This window comes from Nematolebias whitei, chromosome 2 (genome assembly GCF_014905685.2).
Source record: "Nematolebias whitei isolate Nwh7 chromosome 2, NemWhi1, whole genome shotgun sequence".
NCBI classification, from domain to species: domain Eukaryota; kingdom Metazoa; phylum Chordata; class Actinopteri; order Cyprinodontiformes; family Rivulidae; genus Nematolebias; species Nematolebias whitei.
In genome coordinates, this window is record NC_056499.1 from 48,660,885 (window position 1) to 48,673,828 (window position 12,944).

The following is a 12,944-nucleotide window of genomic DNA, read 5'->3' on the forward strand; positions in this document are numbered from 1 at the left end:
ATTCTATGGTCCATGGGCCACATGTGACCCTTGATTCTATGGTGCATGGGCCACATGTGACCCTTATTCTATGGTCCATGGAGGCCCTTCTTTCTATGGTGCATAGGCTACATCTGTTTTTTTAATTCTATGGTGCATGGGCCAAATGTGGCCCTTCATTCTATGATCCGTGGGCCACATGCAGCCCTTCATTCTATGGCCATATGCGGCTCTTCATTCTATGGCTAGGGGGCCACATCTGGTTCTTCATTCTATGTTCCGTGGGCCACATGTGGCCCTTCATTCATATGTTCCATATTTTCCTAACAGAGCATTTCGCTCTCAGGCTGCAGGTTTACTTGTGGTTCCTAGAAATTACAAAAACAGAATGGGAGGCAGATCTTTCATTTATCAGGCTCCTCCCTTGTGGAAACAATTTCCAGTTTCTGTCCGTGAGGCTGACACATTATGTAGTTTTAAAATTAGGCTTAAGACTTTCCTTTTTGATAAATCCTATAGTTAGAGTCGGCTTGGGTTTCCTGAGCTGTCCCTTAGTTATGCTGCTATAGACTTAGACTGCTGGAGGACAAACTGACCACAATGTTCACTCTGCTGCTGTCTTTACTTACTCTGCTCAACCTGTTTTGTATTTGTAATTATTTTTTCTATCCTTAACATGTGTTTTTTTTTTTTTTGTCTTTCAGATACACCTGGACCTATCATTCTGTGTTCGTCTGTCTCTCCTTCCTGTCCTCTCAAACCAGCCGGTCAAAGCAGATGGCTGCTTGTCCTGAGCCTGGTTCTGCTGGAGGTTTCTTCCTGTTAAAAGGGGTTTTTTCCTTTCCACTGTTGCCACTGTGCTTGCTCAGGATGGGAGACTCAACGAAGCCAAGATTCAACTTGTCTGCTGGATTCCTTAGATAGAGAACTTTACTAATTGGCTTTTATGTTTGTGAATGTTTCTGTAAAGTGCCCTGAGACAACTTTGTTGTGATTTGGCGCTATATAAATAAACTGGATTGAATTGAAAAGTCTATGGTGCATGGGTCACATGTGGCCCTTCATTCTATGGTCCATGGGCCACATGTGGCCCTTCATTCTATGGCTGGGGGGCCACATTTGGTTCTTCATTCTATTGCTCATGGGCAGTGTCCTCCTAAGATATCAGTTAAGTGCTCCCTTATCTGATTGCACATAAAATCCAAACACTACTTTTATTTTAGAAAACTGGCTGCTTCTTTTGCATTACCTCTATTTTGACAGCAACCAATGTTTTTTTTTTTCCCCCAGTTGAGATCAAACTCTCTTGGACCCATTATGAGATCCCAGAATTTGAAGCCCAAAGGGGACCGGCATCCCTGCATACTGGTTCCAGCTTCCTCATTATAAATAAACAGGAAAAGGAAAGAAAAAAAACACCACTTTTTTCTGGATGTATTGGTCTGCTATTAGTAGCAAGTCTGTGTCAAACTTTTTTTCTGTCTTTTTAACAGTTCACTGAAAAAAGTGACTGAAGATTTCTGACTCGTTCTGAATCTTTGAATGCAGCTGGTGCCTTGAACTGAATCAACAGTTTGATAAAAAATAAATAAAAAAAAGAAAGCAGCTCCACAAAACTACTTGTAATAAAGCAGGAACCTTTATGGCTCTACAGTTCATGGAAGAATGAACTTGACCTTGAAGCCACACTTTTTAAGTACCAATATATGAACAATTTTGATGCAAATGTTGTTTTGGTAAGAGCAAATGATTAAAGTAATATAATGGGTGTGTTTTAAAAAGACAAATGTATAATCAAAGTGTTGCGTTGTTTGTTAAATATTTGGATTTACTGCATCAATGAGTGGAATCAGACTGAAACTGAAAATTTCACACAAGCGTACAAGATATGTCTGCGTACAATAAGATTCACAAGTTTAAAAAATACGTACTACGAGACTCATAAATGCGTATAGTTTTTCTGTAACTTTACACAAGTAGGAATAGCCTATTCTGCACATTGTGCACAAATCACCTGCGACAGATGGTTCAGTCAACACGAGCGCACAGATCAGCTGCTTGTGAATGTGACTTTTGAGACTCTTACCGCTCCAGATTCACAAAGAAAATGCTGCGTTCAAGGCTGGTAAAAAGCTGGGACATCTGAACTTTACCAGATTTACTGAGTTATTGGGAAAAAGACTAACTTCTAACTTGGCACAGTAACTCAAAACATCTATATTAAGTTTAAGTTAGAAATGAGTCTTTTCCCAATAACTCAGTAAATCTGGTAAGTCTCAGATGTCCCAGCTTTATACCAGCCTTGAACACAGCATTACCTTTGTGAAACTATCTTATTCATGGGGGCTCTACTGTCTAAATGATTATGGGAACAACTACCTGTCAGACAGGAAGTAGCAGTAATCATTGGCTAACCATGGTAGCAGAGCACAAACCGCAGTTTATTTGAAAGTCATTTACATTCAGTTCAGCAGATAAAACTCTGTTTGTGTTGTGTTTACATTTATTTAACAACCAGAAAGTTTACTAAAATAGCTGTGCTGAGTTCAGGTACCTATTGTGTTCGCGGCTGCAGAACAACCAGACCAAACAAAATCAGTGGCTACAACCGGTGGTTAATTTGAGTCGGATCCTGCTACATCCCACAAGATCGAGTAACTCTCTCATTTTGACCCGCTGTGTTCCAGTAACTCTTTGTTTGGATCCGGCAACTCCGCCCCTAAAAGTTCAAAGTCATTGCACATTTTTATTTTGATTATTTATAAAAAAATACACGAAGAGGAGATGTTGCCCTTAGGCCAGCAAACCCAGTCTGTGGAGTGGATGTTCCAGCTGTACCATGCGATGCGCACCATGCGCGGTGCACCATACTTCCCCGTCGGAAGTACAGAGCCAATGAAGTAGCTAAATATGCTATTAGATGAAGCTAAATATGCTAGTAGATGTAATCTGCAGCCACTTCTTCAGGTCGTCCTCCATCCCTCGTTGTCAGCAGTATGATTATATTGTTCTGTTGGAGCTCTGACAGGCGGTGTTCCCACATGTTTAAATTAAATACACCCTCAGAGAAACTACATTAGCTCGTGCTGTTCACACAGAAACAAACGCTGGTTCTGGTGGAAGTCGCGCCCATAAATTTTTTTTTTCTTCACTAGCTCTCTAACGAGGCGCACGCATTCCTTCCCGCTCCCTGTTCTCCTGCTTTTTGCTCTCTGTCAGTGTATCGGAGCAGCTCCTATTTTTTACACATCTCCCGAAATGGAAACTACTGTTTTGGATTTGACGAACTGGACTTTTGACGTATATTACAAATTCTTTCAACAAAGCGACAGGGTCCTGGAGAACCCTCCTCTGCTCGGACGAGACGTGCAGCTGGATATATCTCTTGGGGGGGGGGGGGGGGATACCTCTGTTATCGACTGAGGATGCTGAAATTGCTGATAATTGGATTTATGATAACAGGTTTCCTGTTTTTGGAATAGTCTGGATCCTGGTTTATCAACATACAAGGAAGACGGCCGCAGCTAATTTGGACCTCGACAGACTGCTGTCTATGTGAAGGTCTGGTTCGTGCTGGAGGACTCAAAATCAGCTGATTTATGAACGAAACTGTAAGTTTGAAGTGATTTGAATCGCATGCCACCTGCGGCTTTGGGACTCGTCAGCATGAAAAACCATCTTGAAGAGGCTCGTAAGCACGGACCAGTGGAATGCACCCTAATCTGGACATTTCAGACCTTTCAATTCAGTTTATTTATATAGCGCCAAATCACAACAAAGTTGTCTCAGGGCACTTTACAGGAACATTCACATACATAAAAAAGCCAATTAGTAAAGTTCTCTATGAAGCAGCAGACAAGTTGAATCTTGGCTTCGTTGGAAAGTTATCAGTACAGACTCAAGCCTGACAGAAAAAGTCTGCCTGAATAAATCAACAATTGTGGTTATCTGAATCTCTCCCCAGCTGACATCGGAACAGGCCGACTTATCAATTTCTTCTGGGAAATGTGTAAACTAAGGAAATAACTTTGTCTATCACAACACCCCCCCACCCCCGCCTTTTGTGGAGTTTTATTAGAACTGTGCCAGCTGACCATCATTTTATCAGGACAGTGGACTATCTGTTAGGGATTCATGGACCACCTTGTTGTAAATGCATATGTAACATGTTCATAAATGTGCTTGGTGGCAGAGTTTTCTTATGTCTTAAATCACGTTCTGATAGGACAAGGTGTGAAGAGATCGTTTTTTGTAATGCCCTTACCCTCTCCTCATGGCTTTGTCCCTTTTTCTATCTAAAAAATCCCATCCATCCATTATCTTTACCCGTTTATTCCATTTTGGGTCACGGGGGTCGCTGGTGCCCATGTCCAGCAATCACTGTGCGAGGGGCGGGGTACACCCTGGACGGGTCGCAAGTCCATCACAGGGACACATAGAGACAAACGAGACAAACAACCATTCACTCTCTCACTCACACCTAGGGACAATTTAGAGTTACCAATCAGCCTAACATGCATGTTTTTGGACTGTGGGAGGAAACCGGAGCACCCGGAGAAAACCCACGCATGCACGGAGAGAACATGCAAACTCCACCCAGAAAGGCCCCTGGACCGGGGTTTGAACCAGGGACCTGCTCGCTGAGAGGCAGCAGCTCTACCAGTTGCGCCACCGTGCTGCCCTATCTAAAAAATGTATTCTGAAAAGAATAAGAAGGCTGCGCTTTATAGCAGCAGCTTCGTGCACTCCATCCATCTCTCGGACGGCTGTACGTACATGTTCTTGTTGTATCCCGGACCGGTGCAATGATAATAAAGCTTATTCTGAGTCAGATTCTGATTGTGATAGCAACAAGGTGGATAATGGCAAAAACGTCTCATAAGTCACATTCACTGGCAGCTGATTCGTGCACAGCAGCTGATTTGTGCACATGTATTTGACAATTTGTATGCACAGAATATTCCTACTTGAGCAAATTGAAATATGTACATTTGAAAAATGTTTCATGCATTTATGAATCTTGTAGTATGAATTTGTAAAAATTGTGCTATTCTTGTGGATCTTATTATACGCGAACAAATAAGTCTCATTATTAGCTTGTTCGACTACTTTTGAGTCTGATTTATCTTCATACATCTTTGTAGAAATCATAGCTCCTCGAGCTGTGGGAAGAGTTTGATGCAATTGAGAAGATTTTTTATTTATTTTTTCATTTACCCTTTATTTATACAGGTAGTCTCATTGAGCCACGAGAACTCATTTTCAAGAGAGACCTGTTTAGGAAGCTGATTAAGGGCCTTGCTCATGGGCCCAGAGTGGGGCGAATGAGGGTAGGGGCAAGTGTGTGTGCTTCACCTACCCCACCCACATTTTTGATATTGTCGGTACCAGGGCATGAACTGGCGGTCTTCCGATCACAGGCCCACCTCTCTAACCTCTGCGCCACCACTCCTCCCATTTAAAGATTAAACAGAAATTTGCCACATTTTTTTCTACACTTCCCAGAAACAGATAAACCAGAAGGATTCCCCTGCTGCAGCCAGGAGCAAACACGTGTACTGTGTCAAACAATGTCTGTTTCAGATGGATCATACCATCATCTGCAGTGATCACAACAACATTTTCAGTCACAGAATTTGAATGAATCTGATTTGGATGTTACAGTTTGCACTTCTTGATTTCACAAGGATTGTCAGTAACTAATAAAAATCTTTGGTTAAAAACAAACTAGTCAGCTACTCTACATCAACACAGCTGAGGGTTTTTTGGAGGAGACATATAATATCTCTGTATTAGCCTTATCAATGAGTAATAATGTTTGTTAGATTGACTTTATACATAAAGGTGTCCACATTTTGTCAATGACTGTTGACACATGTATTCATCACCTCTGGTGGTCTTTATCTGTGCACTTTGTCTAATCTGTGCCTCATTCAATAGACTTTTTGTTTTAAGTGAGGAACCGTACATATTGTAAACCTGCAGCAGATGTTATTCTTAAAGGGACTGATAAGATCTTTTTAAGTGCAGGTCTGTAGAAATGTTATGAACAATGAGTATCTTACATGTTAGAGATAGCTCTTTAAATGACCTCAGTTTAAATTAATAGTTTAAAGGTCTGTCCACATTGAAACACTGTCTTTGTGGTTTTTAAAAAGCTCATTGTAAAGACAGCAACATTTCTAGAAATGTTTTTACAAATTTGAAAACAGATAACAGAAACTCTCCTTGCTTGTATGCGGTTCTATTATTCAATCACAATAAATAAATAACCCACCATAAATAAGGAACAAGGCAGGAAGCAGACTGTCCAAATTGTAAACACAACATTAAAATCACCGTCATTAACGGTGAAGCTGTTGAGGTGGTGCAACAATGTAAATATCTGGGAACTGTTCTCATGACAAACTGACCTTTGACCCCCATGTGAACTCACTTTTTAAGAAGGCCCACCATAGAATGTATTTTTGCCAGAAGCTCTGTGGGTTTAACGTTGATTCTACTTTGAGGAGAATGTTTTATTCATGTTTTATTGAGTCTTTTTAACTTTCACCTTCATCTGTTGGTTTGTACTTTTGACATGCAAAAACAGGAACACACTCTTTGGGATTGTCAGAATACGAGCTCAGTGAGCAAGGCCAGGCTGATTCTGGCAGATCCTGATCACCCACTCCATGGTGAGTTAGGTTGCTTCTATCTGGATGTAGGTATCTGTTGACCAGATGTACGACGAGCAGACTGAAAAACTCATTTATCCCTTTAGAGATCAGGCTTCTCAACAAACAGTGATGATTTCTGTACTGTTATTTTAACGTCTTAATGTCTTGTCTAGTATGAATGTTTTGTGTGCTTACTGACTGTGAAACAAATTGCCCCTTGGTGATAATAAATGTTTTTCAACCTGAACGTGAACAACAAAAAGATGAATGGCAAAATTCACCTTGTTTTTACCAAACGAGGACAATGTGGAACTTCTCCTTGGTGCCACAGAAACCCACCACTGACTGGGAGTCAACTATGTGGACATAATGAATACTTTCAGGTGAGTTTCAAGAGAGAGGCAGCTTGATGAAAGATTTTCCTCACTACGTTTAAAGGGTATCAGGGTAAATGATTTACTCAAGAAGGTTGCAGGTCTGTCTCCAGGCTGGGGCCTTTCTGCACCTGTGGGTTTCTCCAGGTACTCTGGTTTCCTTCTACAGATTAAAAACCTCCATGTTGGGTCCATTGGTAACTCTAAATTGACTCTAAGTATGAATGAGAGAGCTGTTTGTCTCATTTGTCTCCATATTGATGGACTGGAGATGGAGATGGTCTCATACAGAGACTACTGGAGACAGACACCAGCTCCCCCTGTGACCCGGAAAGGAAAGACGGATAAAGAAAATGGAGGAATTGTTTAGGACACATATTGGTAATTTAAATCTATTCCTAATTCTCACATTTTTAAATGTATACTCGACGTGTAAAGTTGATCTGTTTCAACATTTGTTTTTGTTGCATTGTTGACAGCTCAGATGGGTGAATAAAACATTCTTGCCATTAATGATCTGGTATAATAATGAAAGATGTTTGTTCTGCTCTATTCCAAGGCAATGTTATTGTTCTTTGTCCTTGTCTGCTCACTGAAGTAACCCAGTAAATGAAGTATTTGCTGTAGTTGAGCACCTTCCATCTACAGCACAAACACATCCAGTTCAAAACTAAATGGTGCAGCGATACAAGCTTTTATACAGCTCATATTAGCTTGCTTTGAGCTCGGCACCACTGTTTAGAATTAAGAATGTCTTCAAGAATCACAAAAAATATTAAAACAAACAACAACAAAAATCCAGTATCTTTGATTCAACATTTTTGATTAACATTGATCACCTAAAACCAACTCGAGCATTTAAACCTCAATAACAACAAAAGTGAACAAAAACAACATACATTCTAACATTAAATGTCTTTGTCCAAAAAAATTCATGACAAACCAAAGATCAAAATGAACAAGTTTAAATGTGTCTTTGTGGACTTGAGTCAATATTTCAATATGAATCTTAAACAAAAGACCAAAAGGTGCATGACAGCCAGCTAAAAGATTACTAAAGAGCACCTGAAAACACCTAAAAACATTGTCTGATGATTTAAAAAATATGCTGAGAGTCTTACACCAGTGTGGTTTGGGGGTGTTAGGAGGAGGCCGGGTGGTGGTAGTGGTGGGGGTGGTTGAAGTTGTTAGATGGTTCTGGGGGAAGTATCTGGTAGAGTGGGGAGCCTGTCGCAGTGGGCTCCTCCTCCCATGGTGGAGGGCGTACTGGTCTGGTGGAAGCCAGTATTCGTACTCGATCCCAGAGTTTCTGTCTGTTGCCAGAACCTGCAGATAAGAAGACCTCAGAAATATGCAGCCAGGCCTGAAAATATGTATGTTTTGTTTGTCTCTGCTTTGGGACTTTAGACGTCTACATTTTTATGTCCAGGCAAAATGAATTCTGTTTCACAGATGCAGCTGATTAAACAAAAACAAAACTTGCACATTAATTTGAAAATGCAATGAAACCGGCAGGCGGGGAAAGCTGGGCCCATGCAGCGTCAGTGCAAGCTGAAGTGTGGCAAGGATTTGAAGACAGGAAGAATACACTCCTTGTGGGCCTTGACCTCAAGAATGTCTACAACTCTGAGCAACTTCATCACTGGCTGATGGCACGTTGTATCTGGGGATATCCATCAGCTATATTAGATGGGTAATGGCCACACTGAGTAAGAGATGCATGCTGATGTACCACATTTAGTGATCTGACTGGGTAGATGTTAACACTGGTTACTCCCAAGAATCACCACTATCTCCAGTCCTTTTCAACATATACATACTCCCACTTGTAAGACTCAGCCATGCTGAATACAGACTCATTATATTTGCTGACAACATCCTCACACTGTCCAAAGCAAAACTCCATATAAGCTATTGCAGACACAGCCAACCCAAGAAGGTATTCATAACTTCTGTGGCTTCCACAGAATGAGCTGCAATGGAGATAAATGTGAAGCACTTGTTTGCACTCTCTACAACAACTTCAAGAGAGAGAATTTCCTTGCCCCACCTATGCTAGATCCAACATAGGTATCTTTGATATTCTTGCAACATTTAGGTGTGTTATTTCATTCCAGCTAAACATCACTGCACAAGTAAAAAAAGTCTTGTCCCAGATTAAAAGTGGAATCAGTGGTTTACCAGCTGCTTCAGAGAGGAATGCTGAGGAATGTCATTTTGTAATATTCTTCAAGACCCTTGAGCTGTTGGTTAATGACTAATCCCTGCCAATGATCAGCGTCCATCAGAATCAGATGTACCGACTAGAGAAGCTGCAGAACTTTAGCATCATCATAGACTGCTCTAAGTCCACTCCCAGTGAACTGCTGAGAAACCTAGTGGGTGATCTCCAGCATTAATCAGTGTCAGGCTCAATAACAAGCAGTCATCATTACAAGAACTTACAAGACCTTAAGCACCCTTTTCATGGCCGAGTGAGGGAAAAGTTATTCAAAACCGTAGTGGACCCTTTGGCATCTCAGTCCTATAGTCTGTGACCAAGACCTACAAAACAACTTCCAAAGCACACCTCAGCAGAATCTCATGGCTAACAAAGGCAGCTTAAGCCACTGTTCAACTTAGTAGAGAGCCCACTGTTGATGCCACTCATACCTAGATACCAAAGGAACTCATGAAGAGGATCCCTGCCTTTAACAGGCAGGCCAGGAAGTGGCTTGAGGGAGTTGCTCAAGTACGTTTTTATCAATTATTCCTTGAGCTTGAGGGCACCAACCACAGATGGATCTTTTGAGCCCAAAAATAACCAGGTGGGCTGGGGGGTATCTGGTTTGCACCATCGCAGAGGATGCAGACTGCCTTGTAAACCACATCAGAAGTATGGAGTTATAGGCAATTCAGTGGGCCTTCATCTGACCCTGAGCTCAGTCTGGAAGGGAGCACATTCACTTTTGCCACTGAGTCTGTGGCAGTGTTAACCAAGATTGGCTCCAGAAATCTACTATCAAAATACTCAAGTCTTCTAAAGGCATCATACAGATTGTGCAGTCTACTGGACCTTTGTGCCTGGGCCTGCAGGAGTAAAGATGAATGCGTGGGCTGATACCCATGCAGCATCTGCAGAAGATGCCACCCTTCTCAACCTGTTTCCTGCTTATGTTAAGTTTCTGGGAAACTATACCTTGGCCCAACAGACCAGATCACTACAGGCAGACCACAGTTAGGGCCTACGCAGCAGCAGCCTTTGCTGTTCATTGAGGACAGTGACACAACTGATGAGTGCCTTTATGTGCAGCCACTAAAAGTCTACAAGCACACCATAAAAAGTAACTAGATTTGTTGTTAGTCGATTAAAAAATTCCGCTAGGAAGAGGGAATGGCTGTTACTGAGTCTATGCAAACTGATTATAGTCATGTCTGTGGAGAAGCAGCTCTAGTGAGTCTTACCAGTAGATGTAGGTCCTCTTGTGTGGGTCCTGACACCTCAAAGCTTTCCCAGGTGTCTGCAGAGCGCTTGTACAGCAGCTTGGTCCCAGCTACACTGTACTCACCAGGAACGTTAATTTTCCAGTTACCATTGATTACAAACTGGGAGTGACCATTCTGCAGAGCTGCATGAAATTAAAAGGTAGAAGGGTTTGGTGTTGATGGAATGGTAAAAGTCAAATACTTTTTAAAGACATAAGTGATTGTGTTTTTATGTTCAAACTAAAGTAAAACTAAAGTAAAGGCGGAAGGTCAGAGGCAGATAGTGGCAGCTGGAGGTATTTTCCATGACATAAGATGAAAGCAAGCACCTTCCACCTGCCTGCCCTGCCCCTGAGCTCATATACAGACTTCATTTCTAAACCACACTGTGGTCCATTTCAGGAACGGTTTTATTTAGGACACATAAACAAGGATGAGAATAGATACCCTTAGTTATTAAACAACACACTGGGTCAAGAAACCAGACGGGACTGCTGAGCCACACCCTCGTCTCTGGGGAAAGGATGTAATAATATATGTGTTTGTGTGTGTGTGCGTGCGTGCGTGCGTGCATGCGTGCGTGTGTGTGTGTGTGTGTGAACCTTACCCAGATAATTCCTGCTGTTGTCGGTCACTCTGATATGAGTGGCTCCAGCTGGTATCATGGCCACTTCACTGTATCCAAAAGGCCCAGCTAGCAGACAAATACAGAGTTTTTTTTATTTAATTTATTATTTTTAAAGAAAAAAGTAAAAGAGGGATGTTTTCTCATCTTCAGCCAAGCATTTCTTCTGGTATTTACATAGAGGACCATTTACAACAATTGTCATTCTAAGAATAAACATTAAAGACAGGACAAATTTCTTTAAAATATTCTTCTCTCTTATTTTGGTAAATAAAAACCTCAACAAGGTTTTATAATGTTGAACTTTAAAAGTATTTATCTAAAGCTTATTTGGTATGCTTTGTTAGTTTGTTGTTGATATGTAGTATGGGCAGCACGGTGGCGCAGTTGGTAGATCTGCTGCCTCAGCGAGAAAGTTGTTGGATCGAGTCCCGGCCTGGGGCCTTTCTGGGTGGAGTTTAGATGTTCTCTCTGTGCATGTGTGTGTGTTCTCCAGGTACTCCAGTTTCCTCCCACAGACCAAAAACATGCATGTTAGACTGATTGGTAACTCTAAATTGTCTCTAGGTTTGAGTGAGAGAGTGAATGGTTGTTTGTCTCTATGTGTCCCTGTGATGGACTGGTCCAGGCCCCCACCTCTCACACAGTGACTGCTGGATATAAGCTCCAGTAGCCACTCGACCCGAAAAAGAAGAAGCGGGTAAAAGAGGATGGATGGAAATGTAGTCCTTCATCCTACATTCATAATAGATTGTTTTTAAAACTTTTTCTGATTCTTTTTCTGGGGTAGTGGTGGCGCAGAGGTTAGAAGATGGGCTTGTAATCAGAAAGTCGCAGGTTCACCTCCCGGTACCGTCAACATCAAAATGTGGGTGGAAAAGGTGAAACACCCACGCCTGCCTCCACCCTCATTCTCCCCACTCTGGGCCCCAGAGCAAGGCCCTTAACCCCCACCATCTGCTCCCTAAACAGGTCTCTCTTGAAAATGAGTTCTCGTGGCTCAATGAAATTACCTGTATAAATAAAGGGTAAATGAAAAAAAAAAAAGATTGACTATGACCTGGATGACCGAGAATCTCCACTAACATATCTTTCAATCCAGTTAGTTTTTTGGGCTTTTACAACCAGAATTTATTTAAATGTGTCTTCTTCCATCTTTCTTCACTGTCTTCCTGAAGTTCTCATCAAGCTCCCAGCTAACAGTAATGTGCCTTGCTTCAGGAAAAAACAACGTTTTTTTTTCCTGTGCTAAGCACACATTAAATGTGTTTAGGGGGCCGAGATGGTGCAGAGGCAGGGCAGCCAGCTTGGGACCCGAAAGTCCCAGGTTCGATCCCCAGTCACTGAATATCACGTGGTGTCTCTGGGCAGCACACCTCAACCCCAAAATGCCCCCCGGGCGCTTTCAATAGCTGCCCACTGCACCACCTGGTGGTGGATGGGTTAAATGCAGAGACTAATTTTGCCATTGTATGGAAACATACAGTGCTGACATTGTGATGACATTATTATTATTATTATTATTTTAGGTTTTAAAAAATGCAAAATGTACACAGGCTTCGATGATTTTCTCTGCTTAATACATGATTTAGTGGCAGTTTGAAGCAAAGGATTTATTTTGGACATTTTGTGCATTTAGCACATTAATTGTTGTGCTACTGACTGGAGCCTGAAAGTTGGAGTCAACATTTGGAGATAAATGAGCTGAGTCAACATAACATGACTATAACTTAATACGTTTTAGAGTAACTGAGCTAACATGTACTGTAGTAGTATTTGTAGTGAACCTAGGCCCATGTCAAAACTGACCAGATGGACAGAGACTGTTATTTCATTGATCTG

At 41.7% G+C, this 12,944-nt stretch overlaps 1 protein-coding gene across 1 annotated transcript in view; it reads right to left on the reverse strand.

Annotated features, from left to right (window-relative positions):
- The window catches only part of adamtsl5 (ADAMTS like 5), a 14,195-nt gene extending 3,053 nt beyond the window's left edge, over nt 1–11,142 (reverse strand). The window contains exons 1-3 of the mRNA XM_037692186.1: nt 11,085–11,142; nt 10,457–10,620; nt 8,134–8,338 (exon numbers count right to left, since the gene is read on the reverse strand). Of these exons, the coding sequence (XP_037548114.1) occupies nt 8,134–8,338; nt 10,457–10,620; nt 11,085–11,142 (427 nt within the window). The remainder of the gene's footprint in view (nt 1–8,133; nt 8,339–10,456; nt 10,621–11,084) is intronic.
- Nucleotides 11,143–12,944: the final 1,802 nt, after the last annotated feature.